Consider the following 27,267-nt stretch of genomic DNA (forward strand, 5'->3'; position numbering starts at 1 on the left):
TCGGTTGTGACATGTGTTGGACGTGCAAGTTTTTACTGATAATTTGTGAGGGAATCTAGGTTTCTTATGGGAACACTTCATTTTTTCCGTCGATGGAAGTATCCTTTCATTGGGGGCGACTTAATTGCAATGCCTGACGCACCGCACGTTCAGTGCATTGTGCACATGAACGAAATATAGTCGAATCTCAGGAATGCCCACACAGAACGATCTTATCCATGTTGCCCAGCAGTCTCACAATTAAATAAGACACAAAGTAACAAAATATGTATAACTACATATGTTTAAGAAAAACTTTATCAAGTACTCCCTCCGTTCCGAATTACTTGTCGCACGTATGGATGTATCTAGATGTATTTTAATTCTAGATACATCCATTTTAGCGACGAGTAATTTGGAACGGAGGGAGTATCTGTTTGGGGTACAAAAATTGAAATGGATTTAGATGACTGCTTTCTGAAATAACATTTGCAAGGACAGGATGGAAAATGCATAGCACTTTGCATGTTACAACTTACAACTGACAGAGGCCACAAAGGCACACTAGCTAGCGCTAGCAGGAAAGACAGTATAATGGAACATAATTTAGCCCGATCTCATCTCATAATTCAAAGATACAGGTGAGGGTGAAACTATGGTGAACCAGTACAATGTACATCAAACATTACCGTCTAAATTTGTTGCTCTTATTACAGAATGACGCTAATCAATGGTACATAAGGCAAAGAGATGGATGGAAACACACAAAGACACTTAAAACTACTCCGTATGTGTTAGGCAGAGAATATCACAACCATAGTCATCTAAATGACAGAAAAAGGCGAAAGAATAGTTCGCTTTGCGCTAAAAGAAAAAAGAAAAAAGAAACCGTTTCGAAAAAAAGAATGACAGAAAAATACTGACAATGGAGGTATCATATCGAATACAGATATCGCACCATCTATGTGACCTTCTTCAAGAATTGTACCTTCTCAAACTCTGGGGTGGCATAACTCTTGTCCACCTCCCATGCATGATGAGCCATCATGTTGAATGACGATTTCACCGCCTTCTGGTCAGAGACCTGCCTTGAGAAAGGTATCCGAACAGCGAAGATGCCTTCCTCAGAATGAACGTGCAAGTCAAAACCAAGTCTGTCTACCCAAATCATCTTCACATCCAATGCCTATTACCACACATGGGACACAGTTAATTCTACTGTAGCAAAACAGTTCAAAAGCTTCCTAGTAGTTGCATATGGTATCTTATAGGAATATAAAATGAGGTCTTCTAAAAAATGAAATCAGAAATTTCCTACACGGCTAAATTTCTGTTTCTTCTAAAAAAGAAAAAAAAAAGATGCTCAATTTATATCCATCTTCAATTTCTTAACTCATATGTCTGGTGCACAAGTTAGTTGTGCCTTTTTGCTTTGAAGTGCAAGAAGCTGAATATAAATAACTCTACAGCTCTATGTTAACTTCCAAGGAAACAAAATATGTGTTTCCATTAGGTTTTCTTTTTCCCAAGAATTGAGAAACAAACCAAGGATTAACAGAATAAGTTGAATACAACCTGAAAATCTGATTCGGCATAAATATTGTATATCCTATGAACATCTTCAGCATGTTCACTGTTCATTTCCTCAACAACTCTTTCAGCAAAGTTTCGAAGTGGATCTGGTTCTGCATCACTGTATTCTGACGGGACTACCCACACACGGCCCTGGATAGAAAAAAGTATGCAACATCACCATCTTGATCATTAGCAAATTTCTAGTGCCAAATTGCACTGGCAAAATCCAAGTACAGAAAAAAATTCAGAGCATTAATCATTGATGCAAAATGAAAACTACAATGTACTAAGGTATTGTAGACTCTTCAACATGTATCTATGAGCAGCAAAAAAATATGAAGTGAAACACAAATCAGTAAATTCATAACATGCTAAAGATGGATCTTAAATATATGATACTAAAGGCAATTAGCAAAATAGAAGGCAGTTGAGAAACCATTTTGGTAACCATATAATATTCAGGTAGCATCATTGTTATGTGCAGAACCATATGGTCGGTGGGCCCCAGCCCCGGCCGCACCACCCCCTGGTCCAGCCGAAAGTGGCTAGGATTCTTGTACTGCTACAAGTTATTACGATCAGATTTGTATTAGGTGTAGAGTCCAGATTAGTTATTAGGTTCAGATTCGTATTAGGTACAGAGTCCAGATTAGAACCTGTTTCAGAGACCAGATTGTATTTCCTTCGAGTCGGCTTGTCAGCCAAGCTATTCCTCCTATATGTTAGTGCTTCTCCCGAGATTAATAAATCATCAGAATTCAGACTATTACTATCTATTAGGCTGAGTAATTAGAGTCTGTTCCATCTGGTATCAGAGTCATCTACGACGGCGGACGATGACAAAGTCGAAGGTGGCAACACCAACCTCATGCTCAAGGAGCTAACGACCCAGATGAAGGAGGTGGTGGCGCAACGGACCACTGATCAGGCCTTCATGGAGGGCCTCGTCCAGCACCTTGACGCCCTGGAGCAACGACCAGCACTCCACCACCTTCTGCCCTGGTCGACCCTCGAGCATTGGCGCTCAGCTTCACTGACCCACACGCGGTGTTTCACCTGGCAGCTAGCGACTCCTCCGCCTCCTCCACTCCGGCCCATGCCACGACCACCCCCACCCTCGTGAAAACAGGATCTAATCCACGCCTTCCCCCACCATCGTCACTACCGCGCTTTCCAGCCTCCCAGTTCTTTCCACAGCAAACTGGCCCTCCACCAGCCCATCACCAACCCCTTGTTTACCCTCCGTTCAACCCAGCTTTCCACCACGCATCTCTGCCACCGCTGCCCTACCAACAGCCACCCACCAATCCTAATCACCCACTTCCTCAAACACTACATACCCAGCCCACAAATGCAATCTCACAACACCTCACGTCAATTGCCCCCCTCCCATACCAGCACCAAGGTGCTGGCTCCGGCTCGTTGTCCCAAGCTTCCACAAGCTCGACTTTCCAACTTACCATGGTTCCGTCGATCCACTCAGCTGGCTTCATAGGTGTGAGCAATCCTTCCGGGGTCAGCGCACGGAGGAGACTGACAAGGTGTGGACAGCGGCATACCACCTTGTCGACAATGCTCAGTCGTGGTACCTCCAGTTTGAGCGCGATCATGGAATTCCCTCCTGGCAGCACTTCAAAGAGGCGTGACACCTTCAGTTTGGGCAGTCTGTACACGCCAACCCCTGGGTAAGTTGGCTCGGCTTCCACACCTCCACCGTTGCCGACTACGCCAGCAGATTTATAGCGCTGCTGCGTAGGACCAACTAGCCCTTAAGCTCAGTGCAGCAACGTATCTTGTACACACCCGGGCTCCCCGAGGGCCTCAAAGTCAATGTCGAGCTTCAGCAGCCGATGGACCTCCACACGGCAGTCTCCCTCTCTAAGGCATATGAACAATGCCATCCGTTCCCAGCACCAATGCCGCGTGGAGGCCGACCTCGCTGCCTGCTGCTCTTCCCGCACCACAGGCCGTTCCTGCTGCAGCTGCTGCCCCTACACCAGCTCCTTGCGCTACACGTTGCCTCACACCCACCGAGATGGCAGAACGACGCCGCCAAGGCCTCTGCTACAACTGCGACGAGCAGTACGTCCTGGGTCACCGGTGTGCACGCTTGTTCCTCATCAAGCTCGACGACTTTGCGCCCGGGGATGCACCTCTGGAGGATGAACCAAAGACACCACTTCATCCATTTGTGGTGGAAAGTGAGGATGTTATATGTCACTGAAATGATGCTGATACATAAGCATTAGGTCTTTGTGGTTGTTTGACACATTTTTCACTCCTGTAAAAACTATACCAATTCTAGAGAAGTGGTCGACCACACACTCTCCACCCTCATTCGAGTGCTCATCAAAAGGAATATTAGAGAGTGAGAAGATTGCTTACCCATCGCCGAGTTTGTCTACAACCTGCAAGACACTCAACAACATTCAAGTCTCCGTTCGAGGTTGTCTATGGGTTCAACCCACTTTCACCCTTGGACATCTTATCGGTACCTCACCAAGAGCTCACCAATATGAATGCAAGTGCCCGCGCCGAGTTCATGAAGATAATGCACAATGACACAAGACTCACCATTGAGCGAAAAGTTCAACGCCACACCGACAAGGTCAACTTCACCAAGAAGCCTACGGTGTTCATTACCGGTGACCTCGTGTGGGTGAACCTTCGCAAAGATCACTTCTCAAAAGAGTGCAAGTTCAAGTTACTTCCATGAGCCGACGGTAGCGACAACGCATACAAGATTTACATCCCGTTGGATAAGTACTCGGTGAGCGACACCTTCAACTTCACCGACCTTGCGCCTTTTCATGGTGATTAGGATCTTGATCCGAGGACGGATCTTACCAAAGGGGGAGATGATGTGGAGCATCCCATGGACATCACCATGAACCCATCATCAACCCCACAAACTCCAAGTGGACTGATGACATGAGCTCGCGCATGAGCCATTCAAACCAAGGTGACTTCATTACTCTCTGAGCTCCCCATGCATTCATCTGAGACATTGCTACTACCTCAATCCGAGATCTGGTGCATGCTCAAGTACAAGGAACCACCCATGAAGAATCAAGGGAAGAAGTTTGAGCCGTGGAGAAGGGAGAAGAAGGGGAGGAAGAGTTGCCACAAACAGGCAATAGAACAGTCCGGAAGAATCATCCTGGAAAGCCCAGTCACAGTCAGAGAATCGCAAGAGAGACCGGCCAACTGTCAAGCTCTCGCGCCCTGGATATCCGAGAGCAAAAACTCAAAGCCTGACGGAGGCCGAACTGTCAGGGCTTGACGTCGGACTGTCTGGCCACTTCAGTCCCGGACTGTTCAGCCACCGAGTTTGCCAGTCCGCTGACGCCCGCGCCATCTAGGAGAAAGGCACGCATTAAGGCCCGAACTGTCCAGGCTAATTTCAATTGGACTGTCCGGCCAACTGCCTACAAGCAGGAATCTGGCTGAATGACAATGTATCTCTCCTCCCCACCTACCCCTTCGTCCGTAGACTAAATAAACCGTAACTTAGGCCAGATCTAGGGTTAGCAAAGTATAAACTAAGAACTTGAGAGAGCTTAGTTATTCCAAAGAAAACTTGAGCTTTGGTCGATCTATCTCCTCTAGTAGGTGTCGTGGGTGTAGGTCTAACAGTAGTGTACGGGGGTAATAGCCCTACTTCTGAGCCCAGCTACAACGCGGTTGTTACACACAGATTTACAAGTTCAAGCCCCTCATGGTGGAGGTAATAGCCCTACGCCTCGGTGCTCAGGAGCTGATTGATTAGAGTGTAGATTAGAAAGATTGCGAACCCTTGCTATGGAGCCGGCGGGGGGGGGGGGGGGGGGGGGGAGAGAGGCTTATATAGAGTGCGCCTTCGCCCCATGAATGCTGCCATTACCAAGGGTTTAAGGGGGGAGTTTAAGGACGGCCGTCACTAGTAACGGGTGCATTAACTACACTTGATGAGGGTGAACACACGTCCTGACCGTTGTAATTCCGAGGAGTCTCCTGGTCTTCTTGGTCCGAGTGCCGACGAGTTCGGTCGAGTGGAATGCTTCCGTCCGAGTGAACGTTCTGACTGACGTGCATCTGAATGGTATCCTGGCCCTGGGGCCCAGTATAAGGTGTATGGTGTCCTAGGGTAGGGTCTCTAGGTCAGGACCGTTACCCTACCCTTAGTACATGACCCCATCATTAGCCCCCGAATCAGTCGGGTTTAGGAGGGTTAAGTTGGAGTGAATTCCCAGGTGAGCCGAGTGCTATGGAAGCAGTCAAGGGCTCTTGCTGGTCATTCGACGGTCTCTGACCTTGCACGACACCTCGACGGATTGGATCTCACGTGGCGTCCGAGTGAGGGCTCTGCTCTGAGCCGAGCCGATTGAGGGGTAGCACCGTCCGAGTGAAATGAGCCTTCGTGCGTCGGGCGGCTGGCCAGGCCCGAGCGTTTTTGGAAGGGCTTTAAATGACGAGCAATTGGATTGTCGGATCCCAGATTTCGTGGGATTCGAAATAGGGAATGAGTGCGCGCGCGAACAGTTGCAACGCGGTGAGTGGGGGAAGTGGGGCGTGATGCCTCGATTTTCGCCTCGCTTTTCGCCACGTATCGCAGGATCTCCGCCAGCGAGATTCGAGGAGATCCGCGGGCCAGGAAGCCAGTTGTGAGGATCAGAGGGCGGAGGGATCGGTGCTATAAGAGGGCCCCCGCGTCAGGGGGGGGGCACCAGATCCCCTTTCTCCTCTGGCCCCCAGTCCTCCCGTTTCCTCTTCTCCACTCTGAGTGAGCCCGCTCGGCACCGGAGTGCTCCGCGGCGATGGCAAAGGACAAGACGACGAAACTGGAGAAGGCAAAGAAGGGGAAGAAGAGGTCGAGCTCCAAGGTTGCGCCTCCGACGGGCTGTGTCTAGGGTGATTGACTCCCGCCGACCACCACAGCGAAAGATCTCGGTGGACTCGTCATCAACGGATTGCTGCCGGAGGGGAGTTGGAGGCTGCCGGAAGGGAGTTGGAGGCTTCCGGAGGAGGGAGGGGTCGAGCTTGCGCCGCGGCCAGGGGAGCGCGCGCTCCTCGTCACCCACGTGGAGCCAGGTTTCTCTATGCCACCCCACCCTTTCTTTCGTGATTTCTTGAATTACTTCGGTGCTCAACTCCACCACCTTCCTCTGAACACCATAGCGTACCTTGCCGCATTCGTTTCCATGTGTGAAAACTTCCTGGGTTGCCAGCCGCATTGGGAGTTGTTTAAGCACATCTTCACATGTCGCTCTCAGTCGGTGAAAAAGGCTTCTCTTGACGGAGAGAGAACCCACGTGACCCAACTGTGTGGTGGATTAGGGATCCAGATGAGGGGTAGGAGCGCTTTCCCGACGATGACCTTTCCTGATTCCGTCAGATGGTTCTACTGCAATGATATCCCTTGCACCGGCTCGTCGACTAGTCTTCTCCCTTATACGACCGAGAGGGTCAATCTTCCTTCGTCACTGACGATGGACAAGGAAGTAAAGACGAATGTGGGGATCCTAGTGACCGCTGTAGTCTAAAAAGCACGGACACGGGGACGGAAAGACGGGGATACGCATACGAGGATATGGGATACGGCATTTTTCAGAAACAGCCATTCGGGGATACGGCGAGTATATATAAAATAAAATGAAAATATGCCATGTAATATAGAGTTAAGACAGAAAATTAATGGGAAAGAAATCAAAATAGAGAATCCTGCCCCATTTGGTGTCTCTTTTTATCAAGTCCTTGATTGATCCTCATCCCCCCATGCCATGCAACCTAACATCAAGCAGTACAAGGAGCAAGTATTCATCAATCATCATTCAAGTTCAACAGCAGCACAAGCATTCAACTAGCAACTAGCAAACATGACATGGGTAGCAACAGGCAACAGCAAGTCAGCAACAGCGGCAGCAGGCCGGCAGCACAAGCATTGAAATAGCAGCATGATTACTACAATCATTCAAAGAGCAGCAAGCACACCATCCATTAGTTCAATGGAAGGAATCAAAATAAAAGAGATGAAGAAGTTGAGGAGAGGCTGCTGGGTTTGGAGATTGGGGAGGGTTACCTGCCGTTGGGAGGAGAGGCTGCTGCCTGCTGGTGTTGTGGGGTAGCAGTCGCCGGTCGAGTGCAGGTGTCGCCGCCGGCGGCGGCGGTGGCTTCGATCCAGGAGGTGGCGGCTTTGATCCAGGAGAGGCTGCGACCTGGGAGCACATCGCTTTTGTGTGGAAGAGATGCGTGCGACTCATGTAAAACATAAGGTTTCGTTTTGGGCCTGTTATTGGGCCAGGCCGTATCCCAACCGTGTCACGGACGTATCCCACCGTATCCCCTCATTTTTTTCTTTATTTTTAATCGAAAATCATGGGATACTGGGGGACACGCGTATCCTGCCGTATCCCGCCGTGTCCCGTATCCCGCCGTATCAGAACGGCAGATCGGCAATTCCTACCGTGTCCATGCTTTCTAGGCTGTACTCGGGCTGATTTAGGGCGGAGTGACGGGCCTGGATCTGCTCGAGGTTTTCCTACGACAATGGGTTCAGCCTTTGCAGGAACAGGCTCACCCCATGTGGTTGTATAAGGGCCCCAACGATCCGACTCGAGTAGACTCGAAGCACATGGACAAGAAGGTCGTGGAAGGGTGGCTCATGAGCCTCACCGGCACTCGCTGTACCCTCGGTGGTCGAGGCGGATCCCGCTGTATGACAACGAGCACCGGCCAACGAAGGTAAGCTTGTATTTCCGACTGAATCATTTCTGCATAAGATATCCGAGTGACTTCGACTGATCTAACTGTTTGCGTTTCTCGTGCCTCGCAGGAGTTCCAGTAAATGTTTTCGCCCGTGCCGAATGGAGACCACATTCTTGGGAATGTGGATAGTCCATGGCAATGTTGATAGTGAAGAGTACAGCGAGGAGGAGGACGACACGGAAGAGGGGGCGAGGCCGAGTCTTCCCCATCTGCTGAGGAGCGCATAGAACGCCGCACCAAGAAGTCCCACGATCCGAGTGGGCGCCAGACCAGTGGCGCGGCTCCGAGCGCAAGGAATCCAAAGCGCACTCGGACGGCGTCGCCGGAGCCAGCAGAGAAGACTGCCAAGCAGCCCAAGGTAGCAACCCCCAAACCTCGGAAGGCTGTGGCCCTGCCTAGAATCAAGGTGACTATGCCCATCACGTCGACGTAAGTATTGCACTTCCCTCTTTCGCTTCAGGGAACTCCATTGATTCTTGTTGAACGAGTGAATCTATGAACCAGAGTTGCAACTTCAACGACGTCGCTGATGCAGGTCAACGGGGAATGCGTCGAGGCTGAGTCCAGGGATGTGGCCACTTCCCAGAAAGGTTCAGACTGTTTCCTTTTGTTTTGCCTTTCGATCCGGCTGAACCGTGAACTGTGGCTGATGATGTCGAGTGAACGCAGCGCCCGCAGAAATCATCCTTATTGGGGACGACGACAAAGAGCCGCCACAGAAGAGCGCCAAGAAAGGAAGCAAGACGTCGACCGACTCGAGAACCGCTGCTCGGAAGACGCCACCACGCCAAGTGCCTCAAGCTCTGCCCGAGTCCAGTGAGACCGCGCCACAGACGCCGAGGGGCTCTTCCCACGCTGGTACTGATCCCATTGCGGCCGCACCAACTGCCCCAGCTCCGGCGTTGTCCCTCCCATCAGCTTGTTCAGCTTGCATAGAGTGTCGGAGGACCAGATGGGGGCCAGCAAGGAGGCAATGATCCAAGCAAAGCTGATGACCCAGCGCCTGAAGGAGGTGTACGATGCCAGCAAGGTAAGAGGGTGCTTGAGGATCTGGTACTGGTCTAGCTTGTTCCTTCCGGGTGTGTTGATCTTCAAGCACTTGGAGTACCTTTTACCGTCGATCGACTCATTTTTTTGTACTCCAGAGAACTTGCGAGCTCGGAGCTCATTATGTGTCACTGGAGAAAGAGGAGAACCAACTCCGACTGGATCTGGAGGTGGAGAAGGGGAACGCAGCCCATGCGCAGGTGGAGGTGCAGACCATGAGAGGTAAGTTTCAGCAACCGAGTGTCTTATTTTCATTGAAAACCATCGTCCAACAGCGACTCACGAACTGCATTTCTTTAGAACCTATGCAGCAGTCCCTTGTCGACAAGGACAACGATCTGGTGGGAGCACAGAAGGTGGCGAGAGAGAAAACCAAGGCTGCCAAAGAGAAGTTGGCTGCAATCAAGAAGCTTGAGGAGAACAAATCGCTAAAGACTGTTGCTGAGGAGGCGAAGAAGGAGATCGCCGAGCTCAAAAAGCGACAAGCCGAGTGGGATGACAAGTTCAAGACCCAGGCGAGTGCTTTCGAGCAGGAGAAGAAGACTTTGAACGAGAAGATCGCTTACCCGAAAAAGGGACTCTCTGGAGAAGTACATACAGGATTCTACCGAGGAGATGCGCGCCAAGCTCGAAGATATTTTATACCGTCCGGGTGAACTTTGTTTGTTTCCGAGTGAACCTTGTTTGCACATGCTGACCTTTGTCATATATTTTTTTGGCAGAATACTGCCGCGACGTCGAGTTGGAGACTGAGAGGATTGAGAGGGATCTGGATCCCACCAGGTCACTTGTCAAGGACAAGACAGCCCTAGGCATTCTTCGACTGGAAGCTCGTCTCGACGACGCCTTGGGGAAAATCATTCGCCAGAGGAGACACTCCATAGTGACTTGGAGACGATGATGGCTCGCCTTAACGAGACATTCATTGAGGCCGTCACTCGGATCGCTGATGGCATCGATCTGGACACCTTTGTTGAGCCTGCCAGTCCCTCAGACGCGTGAGAAAACTTTAAACTTTAACCATTTGCCTCGGTATGCCGAGTGGATTTGTATCCGCTTACACTCTTTCGGGTCTTGGGCCCGGGTACTTGCATTTGCTTTTGAACTACTGGAGTTATTCGAATGCTTTTCCTTGAGTCTTTGACTTAGGCAAAAGATGGTTCGCATCTAAGCCCTCGAGTGAGAGGGAAGCCTTCACCCAGAGTGTTTGTTTTAACTTAGGCGAAGGCTGGTTCGCAGCTAAGCCTCCGAGTGAGAGGGAAGTTGATCACTCAGAGCGGTTGTTTTAACTTAGGCGGAAGCTGGTTCGCAGTTAAGCTCCCGAGTGAGAGGGAAGTTCGTCACTCGGAGTGGTTTCTAACTTAGGTGAAAGCTGGTTTGCAGTAAGCCTCCGAGTGAGAGGAAAGTTCATCACTCGGAGTGGTTTCTAACTTAGGCGAAAGCTGGTTCACAGCTAAATCTTCGAGTGAGAGGAAAGTTCGTCACTCGGAATAATTTTTAACTTAGGCGAAAGCTGGTTCGCAGCTCAGCCCCCGAGTGAGAGGGAAGTTCATCACTCGGAGTGGTTTTTAACTTAGGCGAAAATTGGTTCGCAGCTAAGCCCCAGAGTGAGAGGGAAGTTCGCCACTCGGAATAGTTTTTAAACTTGGGCAAAAGCTGGTTCTCGAAGCCCCCGAGTGAGAGGGAAGTTCGTCACTCGGAGTAATTTTTTAACTTAGGCGAAAGCTGATTCGCGGCTAAGCCCCCGAGTGAGAGGGAAGTTCGTCACTCGAAGTAGTTTTTTAACTTAGGTGAAAGCTGGTTCGTGGCTAAGCCCCCAAGTGAGAGGGAAGTTCGTCACTCGGAGTAGTTTTTTAACTTAGGCGAAAGCTGGTTCGCAGATAAGCCCCCGAGTGAGAGGGAAGTTCGCCACTCAGAGTAGTTTTTTAACTTAGGCGAAAGCTGGTTCACGGCTAAGCCCCCGAGTGAGAGGGAAGTTCGTCACTCGGAGTAGCTTTTTAACTTAGGCGAAAGCTGGTTCGCGGCTAAGCCCTCGAGTGAGAGGGAAGTTCGTCACTCGGAGTAGTTTTTTAACTTAGGAGAAATTGGTTCGCAACTAAGCTGACAAGCGTTCACCCATAGGGGGGTTGGGCTCAAGTGTGTAAAGGTGAACTCAATGAAGTACCGGAAAAGAAATGCTTTTATTTATCAAATATCACTGTGCTTTTATTACATCTTAACATGTCGACGTCAAGTATAAAACCGCCGAAGCAGGTCGGCATTCCAAGCGCGGGGCTCATCTATATTCTTCAGGAGGTTGTAGAGCCTGTACGCTCCTTTATGCAGAACCTTTGAAACGATAAAGGGGCCTTCCCATGTGGGAGCAAGTTTATGAGGCCTCTGCTAATCCACTCAGAGCACAAGATCACTTTCCTGAAAGGCACGACCCCTGATGTGTCTGTCATGGAAGCACCACATGTCCTGTTGATATGTGGCCGAGCGGATGAGGGCCATCTCTCTCTCCTCTTCCAGGAGGTCAACGTCGTCCTGGCGTGCCAGCTCCAACTCGGCTTCAGAGTACAATTCCACTCGGGGTGAATTGTGGAGCAGATCACTCGGCAGGACAGCCTCTGCTCCATACACCATGAAAAAGGTAGTGCGATTGGTAGACCGATTGGGGGTCGTCCTCGGCCCCCAAAGAACAGACGGCAATTCGGTGACCCAAGCTCCAGCAGCGTGCTCCAAATCGCGCATGAGACGTGGCCAGTAAAAACCTGCTCGGTAACCTTTAGCCACGATCGCCCGAGAGGACGCGTGGTGTCCGCAAGTTCCCGAGTGGATCTCCTCAAGGATCATTGGCCTTCCTCTGGGGAGATTCAGCGTTGAGTCACGCCGGTGACGCTCCTTCTGAACAGTTGGTCGCCCATCACAATGAAGGCCTTGGATCTGCAAAAAGTTTGACGCGCTTTGACCTCGTCCTCTAGAAGCTCCTGCCTAAGCAGGTACGCAATATAAGGTACAGTCCAATCGGGCGTGACCGCCAGAATCTTCATGACCAAGTCTATAACTGCTGGGATCTCAACTTCAGTCGAATCGGAGGGTCCGACTACTTGCGGGGGCTCTTTGAATGAAGGTGCTCAAGGAACACGTTGTTGGTAGCAGTTTCCGAGTGGAACCGATCTTTGCCAGGTCATCGGCTGCTTGGTTCTTAGCTTAAGGGATGTGGTGAAGCTCTAGACCCTCGAATTTCTTCTCCAACTTTCTCACTGCATTGCAATATCCCATCATGGCAGGGCTTCTGATGTCCCATTCCTTGAACCGATCTTTGTCAGGTCATCAGCTGCTTGGTTCTTAGCTCGAGGGATGTGGTGAAGCTCTAGACCCTCGAATTTCTTCTGCAACTTTCTCACTGCGTTGCAATATCCCGTCATGGCAGGGCTTCTGATGTCCCATTCCTTCATCACTTGATTCACAACGAGATCCAAGTCACCGTAGACCATCAAGCGACAGATGCCAAGTGTGATGGCCATATGTAATCCATAGAGGAGAGCTTCGTACTCGGCCTCATTGTTGGAGGGAAACAAAGTAGATCTGCAAAGCATAGCTGAGTCGATCGCCTTCTGGAGACACCAGGACTACCGCAGCGCCCGAACCATTCAACATCTTGGAGCCATCAAAAAACATGGTCCAGTGTTCAGGACGACCTTGAGGCTGCTGTTGTTGCTCTGTCCATTCGGCTAGGAAATCTGCTAATGCTTGGGACTTGATCGCCCTTTTTGCTTCGAATTTGATGTCCATGGGCAAGAGCTCAATAGCCCACTTCGCCACTCGACCAGTCACATCCCGGTTGTTCATAATCTCAGACAACGGGGCATCGCTATCGACTGATATTGTGTGTTCTTGAATGTAATGAGCTACCTTCTTCGCGGTCAGGTAAATAGCATAGACGAGCTTCTGGTAATGAGGATATCTCTGCTTGGACGAAGTCAGAACTTCAAAATTTAGTAGACTGGACGTTGAACTTTGTAAGCCTTGCCCTCTTCTTCCCGCTCATGGTGAGGACAGTGCTAACAACTTGGCATGTGGCCGCAATTAGGGCTGGAAAAAAAGCTCGAAGCTCGCGAGTTAAATGAGTAGCTCGTGACTCGGCTCGAATCGACTCGAACTCGAACAATAATGAGTCAAGTCAAGCTTTAGTTTAAGATCTTTTATAGACCAAGTTAAACGAGCCGATCTCACGAGTACTCGTGTAACTCGTTAGGCTCGATGAAAAAATAAACATTTTTTAGGGGTAGTAGAAAACAGCCACTAAACACCTTGCGTCCCAACACAAGGCCCATTCACTCACCCCAGGAGACTCACAGGTGCATGACCATATATGTACATGTTAAATTTCCCAATTAATGTTTTTATCGTATTTGTAAGGTTTTATGTTCATATCTTTAACGAGCTTAACAAGCTAAACGAGCTAGCTCGGGAATAGTTATACGAGTCGAGCCAATTTTGGATTTGAGCTCGTTATAGTAACGAGTCGAGTCGAGCTAGCTCGTTAATGAAACGAGCTTTAGCGAGTCGAATCAAGCTGACTCCACTTAGCTCGAATTCCACCCCTAGCCGCAATGTACAAGAGCAATGGCTCTTGGCTGTTCAGAGCAGCAAGCACCGGCTGGGTGGAAAGCAGGGCTTTGAGTTCAACAAACGCTGCCTGGGCTTCAGGAGTCCACTCGAACGAATCGGACTTCTTCATCAATCGGTACAAAGGCAGTGCCTTCTCACCGAGGCGCGAGATGAATCGACTCAAGGCTGCAAGGCAACCTGTGAGCTTCTGCACGTCATGAAGGCGTTCCGGACGCTTCATCCAAACTACCGCACTAATCTTTTCAGGGTTGGCATCTATCCCTCGTTCGAAAACGAGGAATCCAAGTAATTTACCCCCCGACACCCTGAAAGTGCACTTCGCTGGATTAAGCTTGATGTCGTATCGTCACAGGTTTATGAAGTCTCGGCGAGGTCAGTCAGCAGGTTGGAAACTTTCTTTGACTTGACCACTAATGTCATCCATATAAACCTTGATATGTCGACTGAATAACTCATCCGTCAGAAGCCGAGCGATTTCCTTTCCAATCGCCTTCCTCTTTTCTGTGGCTAAGCGGCCGAGATACTCCTTCACAGGCTTGGCCTTCGTGTCGACTCGTAATCGGTGCTCAGCCAGTTCCCTGGGTACACCCGGCATGTCAGATGGCTTCCATGCGAGGATGTCCCAGTTCTCATGGAGGAACTGGATGAGCTCGGCTTCCTATTTGCTGTCAAGTGTTGTAGATATGTTGGTGGGCGCGACATTGGGGTCTTCCGGGTGAATATGTACTGGCTTCGTCTCGTCGGCCGACTGAAAAGCGGACTCCACAGTCGGTTTCTTGAAGCGCAACGGGTCACTCGGATCAGCGGTCTTCTTGTACTCTTCTAGCTCGGCGACTGCCATCTACTCATCCGCAATCCGAGATCCTTGTTGCAAACACTCTTCAGCACGCTGTCTACTGCCAGCGACAGTGATTACGCCTTTCGGGCCAGGCATCTTGAGCTTGAGATACACGTAGGATGGACGGGCCATGAAACGTGCATAAGCAGGCCGAGATGGCGTGATAGGCACTGCGGAAGTCAACTACATCAAAGGTCAGCTTTTCCTTCCGAAAATGCTTCTCATCACCAAAGACCACATCCAGGGCGATCTGACCGAGTGACTTTGCTTTCTTTCCGGGAATTGCCCCGTGGAACTGCATGCTGCTCTCACTGAGGCGGGACATAGGGATGCCCATTCCCTTCATGGTCTCTTCGTAAAGTATGTTCAGCCCACTGCCGCCGTCCATGAGGACCTTGCGCAACCGGGTGCCTTCTACTATAGGATCAACCACCAGCGCCTGCTGTCCGGGGGTCGCATTGTAAGCGGGGTGATCTGACTGATCGAAGGTGATCGGCGTCTTTGACCAATTCAGGAACTTGGTTGTTGCTGGCATAGCCATGTTCACTTCCAGATTGATAACTTTCAGTCGACTCTTGCTCTCAACATCAGCAAAGATCATCAAAGTCGCATTGACGTTGAGGTAAGCTTCCGCCTTATCTCCATCGTCGGTGTCATCTGGACTCTTGTCGCCCGACTGACCCTCTCGGAATTGTTGCATGAGCAATCTGCACTGCCGAGTGGTATGTTTAGGCAATATCAGGTTGTTGTCTTCGTCTTTTTTAGTATGAATCTGACACGGTTGACCGAGGATGTCATTGCCTGACTGATCTTTCTTCTTCGCGACCCACTTTTCCTTAGCTTTCCCCTTGTTCTTAGCTTGCCCGGCCAGAGCTACGGCCTCAGCTTGAGTCGAACCATCAACCTTGCGCTTCTGTTTTTGATTGGAATTATTACCTCCAAGACTGGCTTCATTGGTTTTCCCTTTGCCATTGCGCAAGTCTTCCTCTTCCCCATTTGCAACCGAGTGGCAATTTCCATCATTCGTCTCAGAGACAAGGGCTTCGACCGACCGAATTTCAGGATGAGCTCCTGATATCTGACTCCCGCTTTGAAGGCGCGGACAACCTGATGTTCGGTGACATTCTCCGCCACATGATGTAGAGTGGACCAACGTTGAATGTACTCCCTCAAGGTTCCATTCGGTTTCTGAACGCAGTGTTGCAACTCAGTCAGTCCAGCGGGCCGCTTGCATGTCCCCTTGAATGTTTTGATGAACACTTGGGCCAAATCTTCCCGGCAATACATGTGGCGGGAATATGTAGAGGAATATTATCGGGAATTGCAAACTCGGTTGCTTAGATGTGGTATTGAAGAAAATAATAAAGGTATGCTTGCACGTTTATTGGGTGGGCTAAACAGAGATATTCAAACCATCTTACGAGTATAAGGAGTATAACATCACTCACTTATTCGATCTTGCTTGCAAAGCTTCAAGTGTAGGATCAACAAACCACGGCACGGACTAACTTTTCTGCAGCACGACCTTCATCGTGGATATTGTGTGCGTCTTCTACTTCCACACGTCCTACTGCACCACCTTCCGACACCAACTTCAAGTCTTCAACAAAGACAACAAAACAGACACCACCAGCATCAGCCAAGAGCACACCTGATGGTGTTGCACAGAGTTCCTCGTCATCCATGGCATCCACAGGTCAAACATGTGATCGTGATATTAAATGTGCTTGTTGTACTAGTGTGGGTCATTATGCGAGCCAATGCCCATCCAAGCATGTGATGATCGTTACTGAAGATGGTGGTATGAGTCCGCTAGTGACTACAATGAGGATATGCTGACTCTTATTCCACGTGAAGAACAGGGTGGCAATGAATTTGATCAAGATATGAAATATATGGCCGCTGACGACGCCGACAGGTATGCTAGTTTGGTTGCTCATATGGCTTTGAGGGTGCAGATGACCCAAGTTGAGTAAAATCAAAGACACAATTCGTTCCATACAAAGGGAGTTCTGAAGGAACGTTCAGTTCACGGCATCATTGATAGAGGGAGTTGCAACAACTTGGCTAGCATGAAGATGGAGAAGTTGTCCCTCACCACGAGACCGCATCCTCCTTATTATATCGAGTGGTTCAACAACAACAACAAGGTTAAGGTAACACGTATTGTTCGTGTGCATTTTAGTATTGTTGCATGTGCTAATTTTGTTGATTGTGATGTGGCACCCATGCAAGCATGCTCCCTTTTACTTGGTAGACCATGATAATTTGATATAAAAAATTGTACACCATGCTAGGACAAATCAATATACTCTTGTTCATATGGATAAAAATATTGCTTTACTTCCGATGTCTCCTGAACAAATATTGAAAGATGATCTTACTAGAGATAGTAAAGCAAAATAGGAGCAAAACAAGAGTAAAAATCAAACTGTGGCAAAAGAATTTGAGCAACATAGGACTAATAACAGATCATCATCCTCTCTTGCGAATGAAATAAAATTGAAAAGTCCATTTTTACTTATCAATCTGGATGTTAGCAAGCATGCTTGCTATGCTTTTGTGTGTAAAGACGCATTATTTTCATTTGAGGACTCTTTGTCTCATGTTGTCGCTAACATTTTGCATGAGTTCGTTGATGTTTATCCACAAGAAGTGCCATCGGGATTACCACCTATTTGAGGGATTGAGCATAAGATTAACTTAATTCCTGGTGCCTTACTGCCCAACTGTGCGCCATGCTGCCATACCATTCCAATCCAAAGGAGACGAAGGAGATTCATCGTCAAGTACAGGAGTTACTCGACAAAGGTTATATACACGAATCCCTTAGTCCTTGTGTTGTTCCTGTTATAGTAGTGCCAAAAAAGGATGGAACATGCCCTATATGTGTTGATTGTAGAGCCATTAATAATACTATTATTTGATATCGTCATCCTAATTCTAGGCTAGATAAATATGCTTGATGAATTAAGTGGCTCTACCATGTTCTCTAAAATTGATTTGCGTAGTGGATACCATCAAATTCACATGAAATTGGGAGATGAATGAAAAACAACATTTAAAACTAAGTTCGGCTTATATAAGTGGATAGTCATGCCTTTTGAGTTGACTAATGCACCTAGCACTTTCATGAGATTAATGAACGTGCTTTCATTGGACGATTTGATGTAGTCTATTTTGAAGATATACTGATTTATAACAAATCTTCGGAGGAACACTTGGATCATTTACGTTCTGTTTTTAACTTTTTATTGTTCTACAAGATGCACGTTTGTTTGGTAACTTTGGGGAGTGCACCTTTCGCACCGACCAAGTAGCATTTCTTGGCTATGTTATTACTATACAGGGAATTGAAGTTGCTAGAGCCAAAATTGAAGTGATTGGGAGTTGGCCACAACCCAAAACGATCACAGAAATGGGGAGTTTTCTTGGACTTGTTGCTTTCCATAGACGGTATGTGAGAGATTTCAGCACCATTGTTGCACCTCTTAATGAGCTTGCAAAAAAGATGGTACCTTTTGCTTGGGCTACCGCACAAGAAAAAGCCTTCACGGTATAGAAAGAGAAGTTAGCACATGCTCCTTTGCTCCAACTTCCTGATTTTAATAACACAAGATGGTAAACTCATTGCATACTTCTTTGAAAAATTGAGTTGAGTGTCCCTAGTTTGAACTATTCTACTTATGCTCTGACTTTAGAAACTTGGCAGCATTATTATGGCCCAAAGAATTTGTTATACATTCTGATCATGAATTTTTGAAACATATTAGAAGTCAAGCAAAACTGAACCATAAACATGCTAGACTTTTCCTTATGTCATTAAACACAATAAGGGTAAAGAAAATATTATTGATGATACATGGTCTCATCACTATACTATGCTTTCATAACTTGACTTTAAAATGTTTAGTTTGGAGCCCGTCAGAGATCAATATGTGCATGATGTTGAATTTGAAGATGTAATGCAAAATTATAAAGAAGAAAGATGGAACAAGTTCATGATGGATTTGTGTTCCGTGCTAACAAACTATGCATTCCAACTAGCTCCGTTTGTCTTTTGTTTTTGCAGGAGACGTGTGGAGGATTAATAGGACAGTTTGGCGGAGATGCGTATGTTGAGATGGATGTGTGGCCACACGAGGAAGGATCGAGTCCGGAATGATGATATACGAGATAGAGTTGGGGTAGCACCAATTGAGGAGAAGCTTGTCCAACATTGTTTGAGATGGTTTGGGCATATTCAGCGCAGGCCTCCAGAAGCTCCAGTGCATAGCGGACGGCTAAAGCGTGCGGAGAATGTCAAGAGAGGGCGGGGTCGACCGAATTTGACATGGGAGGAGTCCGTTAAGAGAGACCTGAAGGATTGGAGTATCGACAAAGAGCTAGCTATGGACAGGGGTGCGTGGAAGCTTGCTATCCATGTGCCAGAGCCATGAGTTGGTTGCGAGATCTTATGGGTTTCACCTCTAGCCTACCCCAACTTGTTTGGGACTAAAGGCTTTGTTGTTGTTGTTGTTGTTATTTTGGCATGAAGAAGACAAAGGACGTATTTGCTACACATTTCTTTTGACCAAAGATGAGATGAGATGTTAAGTGTTTTGTTGCTCGCTGCACTACATGTCAAAAAGCTAAGTCACGACTCAATCCTCATGGTTTATATATGTACCTAATGTTTCATGGGAGGACATATCCATGGACTTTGTTTTAGGTTTACCTCGAACAAAGAAGGGGAGGGCTACCATATTTGTTGTCGTCAGCAAATTTTCAAAAAGACACAATGCTAATGTTGTCGATTTGTTCTTTCATGAAATTGTCCACTTGCATGGTGTATCAAATACTACTGTTTTAGATCATGATACTAAATTTCTTGGCCACTTTTGGAGATATTTATGGGCTAAATTAGGGACTAAAATCACTAAACTGTTTTCTTAGTACTACCTGACTCCCAAACTCATCAACAAACTGAAATAGTCAATAGAACTTTGTCTACTATGCCTAGGACTGTTTTAAAGAATAGCTTACAAATATAGAAAGAATGTTTGCCTCATATTGAATTCGCTTATAATCGTTCAATGCATTCTACCACTAAGCCTCGTACACTCATTGATTTGTTGCCTCTTTCATCTTCGAAGAAGGGTTAATTTTGATGCAAAACAACGGGTTGAATTTATCTTAAAAATACAGGAGCTAACTAAGGAAAACATTGAGCGAATGAATGCTAAATACAAACTTGCTAAAGATAAAGGTAGAAAACATGTTGTCTTTGCACCTGAAGATCTTGTTTGGTTACATTTACACAAAGACAGATTTCCTAATTGCGCATGTCTAAGCTAATGGCACATGTTGATGGTCTGCAGATTTTACGGTTAGTTCCACATGTAACATTGCAGATTTGAAGCCTTGTTTGGAAGAGGAAGATGAGCTTCCATCGAGGACAACTTCAATTTAAGAAGGGGAGGATGATAAGGACATCCTAACACTCTTACACCCATATCCCCTACTGCTACACATAATGGATCAATTACTAGAGCTCACACACACAAATTAAATTATCAGGTACTTTCGTCTCTTTGTAATGTTTCTAATGTTCATGAGAACATAACGCTGCCTAAATTGGATACTTTTGTGTTGTTTAGGAATGAAGGGCCTAGCATTGACAAGAGGGATGGACATTGGAACATAATCAACCATGGAGATGAAGACGCGTGCACAAGGAACAAAAGTGGAGCTTCAAGTGGGGATGACATGATTTTGAAGCTGCCATAATGACGTATGAAGACTTGGACACAATATACAAGATGTCACTTCATGATTTTCATCATTTTTGGGCCAGTCCCATGTAATTTCGAAATACCATATCATAGGTTGTTTTCGAGTCTGTAGGGAAAACGACTTAGAAAGGATTTTAGTCTCACCTTGTCAAGGGTGGATGAAATTCTTAATTGTCTCACTATAAATACAGCCCTTAGGGTATCATTTAGACTTGGGTTTTGTTTAGTTAAAAGTTAGCCATAGCAACTTTATGTACTTTGTGTCGAACGACCATGCCAAGACCATACAGAACCCCAACTTTCATCAATAATCATTATCTTTTATTTATAAAATTCAGATTGCAAATCTTAGTTCTTGCTTGTTCTTCGATTCTTGCAGGGAATAGAGCTTCGTGGTCAGGTTGATCGTGCTCCGACATGGTCAATAACCTCTAGGAGTTGGTTTAGCGATTACTAAGGCGCAACGTCATCGCATGTTTGTAGTCGAATCGTCAAAGTCGACTCCACAGAAATCAATAGTTACTATCTCATTGAAACATCAGGACAACTTTGCGCTATCGGCTCCAAAAGGCAAAATGAGGACCTCCAAGGGAAAGTGAGGAAGGAGCAACAAGGAGGAGGAGAAGAAGACGGCATCCGTTGTTCAAAAGTGAGCAAAAGCTCTCCGCACGGGGTCCTGCACCCCCATGCCCACAGGGTCAAGCCATAAGCTCTTTGGACACCCCATGCCCATGGGACCCGTGCGCAACCCCCCACCCCCTTCTTGCCCACAAGTCTGCCTACGAGTAATTATGGGATGTCCTTTGTACCCCTGACTTATGCCTCGTTCCCTAGGACCTATATAATTCGCACCTCCTTCATTTTCTAGAATTTAGCAAAGCATAAACTAGATCTTAAGAGCGCTTTGCTCATCTTAGAAGTTGGAGAAGAACTATCTCTCAAGACATCTATATCTCCTAGGGATTAGGGAATAACCACCCTTGTTACCCTTTATTTCCTTAGTTGTTCTTGGATCTAAGATGCATCTCTCGTATTGACTTCAAATTTGTAGATCTTGTCCTATGTGAGTGTTTTCCTCTTGTTTCCCCTTTGCTTACCCTTGTTCTTGTGTTGCTTCCTCAAATCCACCTCCAAATCATGAAGATCGGGCCACCTATGCGGTTTATATCACCAAGGTTTAGTCCAGGATTTGGTCCACATGTGGCCACAGGCCCACTATATGTGTGCAGTTGTAGGGATTAGTCCACCTTTCTTAGGGAGAAAAGCCATACTCAAACATATAAGCTCGGCCATCCAATGGTAGTAACTCTCGACCAATTGTTCTGCGTGAAGCCAGACTAAAACGCAACCCAGTTGCTACCCATATGGGGTTAGGTCGAAGTAGGGAGATCTAAGCAAGTTTAGAACTGGGATTGTTACAACAAACATGCTAGTAGTACTAGACTAAGGACCCTCCCTTTACTAACATCAGAATATGCGAAAACCCAAGTACTAGAAGAAATAAATGTGACCTACCTCGTTGAAGTCTTCCATGTGCAAGATCCGCTCTACAGATATTAGATACAAACGATCTTCATCTATCTCCTCCCCAAATTTGGTTTCCCACCTAGTAGACAGCTTCTGCGTAATTCAGTTCAGCACATTACAAACCATTAGTCCAACTACACAAGAATTGAACAATCTGCCATTCATAATGCATTAAGTTTTGAGAGACTAGAACTAACAGAAATATTCCAAATAAACTAAATGCTAACTTTTTCAGGAAGAGTCCAGAATCACGGCCAAGCAGTTCGATTTGCTCATTCAAATACGCCATAACATTATCATTATTTTCGAGAAAACGCAAGGCTTGCGGCTCAATAGAATAGAGTAACAAATTACAAGCCTAACACTAGGCTGAAACAACCGACCACTCAAGGCAAGAACACAATCGACTGTCGCAAAACATGCGTTACAACTGGATGTCATCCACACAAGCGCACAGAACAGAGACCCCCAACACGAGAAGAGAGCATCTGACTCTACGAAGAAGGGCAGAATTAGGTCGCTCTTGCATTTGAGACGACATAGTTGATGAAGTCGCAGACCACTGGCCACACACCGCCACGGGTGTCGAGGCCACGGTAACACCATACGCCACTTGCGTTATGAACGCCACACCACCACACAGCTGCCAGCAGCCATCAGTCAAGATCCATCGAGTGCACCTATGTGACCAAGATGCCATGACATGGGATTCTCCGCAATCTGCTAGCCATGCCATCCATGGTATTCGTGCGGGTGTGATGCAGACAGACCTACGAGCACGTTCGTCAACCTAGGGCCAGACAACCAAAAACAACGCCTAAAGGGAGGGAGCGACATTGTCGATGCTGTCAGCATCCAATCCGACAAGCCATATCTAGGTTTTCACCCAGGATTAGACCACAAGGGACGGAGGTGGACTTGGGCTACTCAATGACACTGAGGAAACAACGCCCAAAGGCGTCGACATTGGCACGGACAAAGGTCATGCATGGCTTTTCTCGGAGCACCATGGCCACAACTCATGCATCAACAACAACCCTGCCAAGTCACAACAGCAAGATCCAAGCTCTACCTACAATCACGCTCGCTAGATAACATGTATGGCCGCCACCCCGCCAACAGAGGCCAACACACGCCACGCATCAAAGATGAGCACGGACCAGCCACGACGCCATCCCTAGGAGCCAACCTGTGGCTAGAGGGCCCTTGCACTAGCCATCCCAGATCCACGACAAGGGTGCCCAGATATGTGGTATAATGCTTGCACACACAACAACACCCAGGGCCGTGCCAAGTAAAAATCAACGAAGACTACGAGGGAAGAGGACTAGTTGCGTGAATAATGGGCACAACGGGCAAGGTAATAAGGCACGCATCGCCGAACACTCGCGACACGCTGTCAATCACCATGTCAGAGCACCAACGAAGCCCGCCTCCAGTCGAGCACCGAGACAACGTAGCTACCTAAGGCAGTTACCATGCCAGGAGCATCTCCAACATCACCTACCCACACCGATCTCTCACCGGTAGTGGAGCGAACCACTGTTCTTCTTGTCCTGACAGCCGTAAGAAACCTCCTCAAACCAACTAAGCTAAATATTGGCTAACTACTCACCGTCGTCGATTTCCGCTCAGTCGGCAAGGGGCCTTTGCAGCCACCATGCTCCCCTGGATCCGCCGACCAGTACTAGCCAACCAGGAAAAAGGTTGCTCCTTTGCAGCCATCATGCTTCCCAAGGCGAGGAGGGACATGAGAGAGGGGGGAAGGAAGGAGGCGGCAGGGGCCCCGAGACTCATTGCGGTTAGCCGGTCGACCTGATGTTGCCATCAGTAGACACGAACGCCAAAGCAAGGCCCGCCGCTCACCCTAGCCACCACAAGTGACGCCGCACGGCAAGCCACACGGCTGCCCCCGGCAACGAGTCCACGCCTCCCGCCCTTCGATCTGGGGTGGAGAGAGGCGGAGGCAGTGGCGTGGTGATTTTGGGGTTACATCCAAGGCGGGGAGAGGTGAACTAGGGGTGTTTGACTAGGGGGCGTGCAGCCACAACCAACAACATTCACCAACGCAGGAAGTCCATCGGCAACTGCAACGAGCTAAGAAACGCCCCGCGGCCGCCGTCATCAATGCGGGCTTTGCCCGACGGCCTCCTCTAGCAACAACGAGGGGGAAAGAGGGGCGGGGGATGCCGGCGGCGGGTAGGGTTTGGGACGTCGCACGTGTCACCCAAAGGAAGAGGAAGAGGAGGCCCGAGATGCAACCACGCCATAACATTATTGTGCCCAACATAGTATGTAAGCCCATACTTCTGGAGTAGAAAATTCCTTATGTAATCAACTGATAGTTCACAAGTGCAATGCGAAAATCTCCTTGGCAAGATGCGATATCATAATTTTCTTACCTTCAGCATATATTTATCACTAGGTTTAGTCAAGGCACCAAGAAAAGTACATTGTGGTGTCCTGGCTCCACTTTGCCGAAACTGCAGCACCAAAAGTAGAAGAAAAAACGGTGAGTATAATATGAAGATGATACATACCATAGAGGTCAAAGTTAGACTATGGGCCCGATATGATTTCCCTTACAACTAACACTGGTTTCCCATCAAACTCTAAAGACTAAAACCAAATCAAAGGGTGAAATCGAATCAACAAACTTACGAACCACAATGAAGCAAAACAAAAAAGTGCTTATCGTGAAATGCAGCAATAAAATAAGTAGTTGGGAATTCGGCCATTGGTTCAACAACAATACATAAATCAAGAGATCACTTCACATTCCGAAAGAATGAGATCTGAGGAACAAATTCACCACAGCTACACGGTTACCAATAGCAGACCAAAAGTGATAAGTAGAATGAATCAAATATCACTGGACGCCCTACAATGTGGGAACATTCTCAAAATGACAACAATCTAACACATCAAAGTCCAAACTGACACGGGAAATTCATAGGGTCAAAGTTTCAACTGCAAAACATCTCTTAGTTATATCCAACACCAGATGACAGAACAAATATACTTCAAGATAAGGGACGGAAAAAAAAATCAAGACAAACCTCTGGAAGGATCATAATTCTTGTTTTTCAGTCACAGTGCAATTAACAGCGAAAAAAATCGATTCTATTCATCAGAGAAATTCTACAACAACAACAACAAAACATATAATCTTCGATCAAGGGTTGTCTTTCCAAAAAAGAAATAGCTCTGTAGTTCTGATTAAGGCCACACAACTGCGTCTCCGAACTCTAGCTCGATATTCATCGCAAAATGAGCGCCAAGGACATTAGGAGCCTCCGAAAACGACATGACTTCGGTGTACTACTAATGGGGAAATTAGATCTTAACCCACATTTTATTCCCACGGGCCTTTGGTGGTCCTAATTGGCGCATGGCACGGTGGCGTCTTCGACTATGATGAAGTCGAACTGCCGCGTTCCCTCACCTCAACGTGAAAACTTGCCCGCGCATCAGGCACGGTCACTGCCGCTGTGGCTAGGCAGAGCGCGGGCGCGCCAGCGGCGTCGGCGACAAAACGAGCGCCGACACCGAGCGGCCAACCGTCGGCGCCCACGACGGACAGCGTCCCGGAAGGCGCGAGCTCAACCACCGTCCGCGCCACCTCGGCTGCCGACGGCTGGGTCCGCTGTGCCGACACCGATGATGCGGGGGACGATACCGCCGCGGCCTCTGCGACCACCCGGACTCCACGCCTCGCCGTTGAGACTGCGAGCGACGAAGCAGACGGCTTCTTGAAGACGAGGGCGCCGCGGGAGGGGAGCGGGGAAGAGAGGAGGGAGGGAGATGTCAACGACATGGCGGAATTGGAGAACATTTGGGTAGAGATTTCGTGGGGATATTGTAGGGGGTGAGATGGTAGAATAGGTCTCCAAATTTTTTTCCAACGAATCGGTCGCACATACGAATCGGCCGAAAAAAGACGCAGCCGATCCCTCCTCCCACCTTCCTGGTTTTTCGCCTTTCCTCCCACCCTACCTGGCCAAATGGGCCGGCACGGCACGGCACGGCCCGACCAGACTTACACGGGCCAGGCACGGCACGGCCGGCCAGGCACGTCCAGTACAGGGCCGTGCCGGGCTGGCACGCGTGCTGGCATCCCCGGCCCAGGCACGGCACAGCAGCCTCACGGGCCGGCACGACAGCCCACCTGGCACGCTGGCCTCTCGCGCGGCACGAGCGACCGACGGAGCGAGGTGCTCCTTCTCGCTCGCACATGCAGTTTTTTTAACGTGTAGTTGTTGTAATGCTGTAATAAATGGATTGCATGGGCGTGCGCATGCAACGGCCGGCCCCACCCGAACGAGCCAGCGAGGCAGCCAGCGTCTGGGCAGCTGCGCCCTGCACGTGTGAGATGCCCCCAAAGTTCAAATTTGAACGCTCGCCTCCGCTCCCGCCGTCCCGCGCGTTGCGTGGTGTCGTGGCTTGGGCGTGCCACTGGCTAGGCGTGCCGTGCCCAGCCTCGCGGCCCAGGCACGGCCCTAGGCGGGCCACGTGCCAGGCTGGCCCATGACGGGCCGAGCAGGCGGGCTATCGTGCCGGCACGCTAAGGCCGCCCCATTTGGCCAGGTATACCTCCCACCCTCGTAACCAAAAAAAATCTGCCAGGACCTGCCGCCGCCGCCCCGCCCCGCCCCGCCCCGCCCCCACCTTCGATTTCAGCCGACGCCATCCACCCCTCGCGTCGGCCGCCACCAGCGTGGCTCCACCCCTGTCTCCCCCATTGATCCCCAGCACCTCCTCGCCGTTCCCCCCTGCGCGCGCCCCTGCGGCTAACCCTAGCCACCAACTCGTGTTGCGGGCACTAAGGATGGGAGAGGGGCGGTCGCGTCGTTGATGGGGTGGACCTCCTGGGGCATCGCGGATCCAACCCATCCCTCGATCCTATCCTTCCCCGGTCTTTTTCCTATGTCGTGGCTGGGGGATGACGCCGCTGCCGCCATCGCTAAACCACAGGTCAGCGAGTGGTTGTGGGACGACACCGCCACTGCCGCTGTCGTCGCGGAACCCCGGGGCAGGGCGTGGTCGTGTTGCAGGCAGCACGAGCGGCCTTGCCTCTCCCCCGTTAGTATGTCCTCAGCAGCAATTCGTGACCTCCTCCTGACAGATCCAAGGTCGTGGCCTTTGGGGTCCAAGTCAATGTGCGCC

General features: G+C 48.8%; 1 protein-coding gene across 1 annotated transcript; it reads right to left on the bottom strand.

Moving 5' to 3' along the window:
* Positions 1-574: 574 nt before the first annotated feature.
* Positions 575-26,014, bottom strand: LOC123156038 (glutamyl-tRNA reductase-binding protein, chloroplastic). The gene is made up of 5 exons (XM_044574207.1): positions 25,547-26,014; positions 24,504-24,584; positions 22,090-22,194; positions 1,555-1,704; positions 575-1,165 (listed from the first exon to the last, which is right to left on the bottom strand). Exons 1-5 carry the CDS (start codon positions 25,934-25,936, stop codon positions 941-943), a joined length of 951 nt encoding a protein of 316 aa, XP_044430142.1. The 5' UTR covers positions 25,937-26,014; the 3' UTR covers positions 575-940.
* Positions 26,015-27,267: the final 1,253 nt, after the last annotated feature.

The sequence above is a fragment of the Triticum aestivum genome, chromosome 7B, assembly GCF_018294505.1.
Source record: "Triticum aestivum cultivar Chinese Spring chromosome 7B, IWGSC CS RefSeq v2.1, whole genome shotgun sequence".
Lineage (NCBI taxonomy): Eukaryota > Viridiplantae > Streptophyta > Magnoliopsida > Poales > Poaceae > Triticum > Triticum aestivum.

Excerpts from the sequence above, each read along its gene's own strand:
- LOC123156038 (XM_044574207.1), bottom strand. The coding sequence starts at position 25,936 with ATGTTCTCCAATTCCGCCATGTCGTTGACATCTCCCTCCCTCCTCTCT. Across the intron at positions 22,195-24,503 it reads GTGATAAATATATGCTGAAG|AAGCTGTCTACTAGGTGGGA; the intron begins GTAAGAAAATTA and ends TGAATTACGCAG. Across the intron at positions 1,166-1,554 it reads ATGCCGAATCAGATTTTCAG|GCATTGGATGTGAAGATGAT; the intron begins GTTGTATTCAAC and ends GTGTGGTAATAG.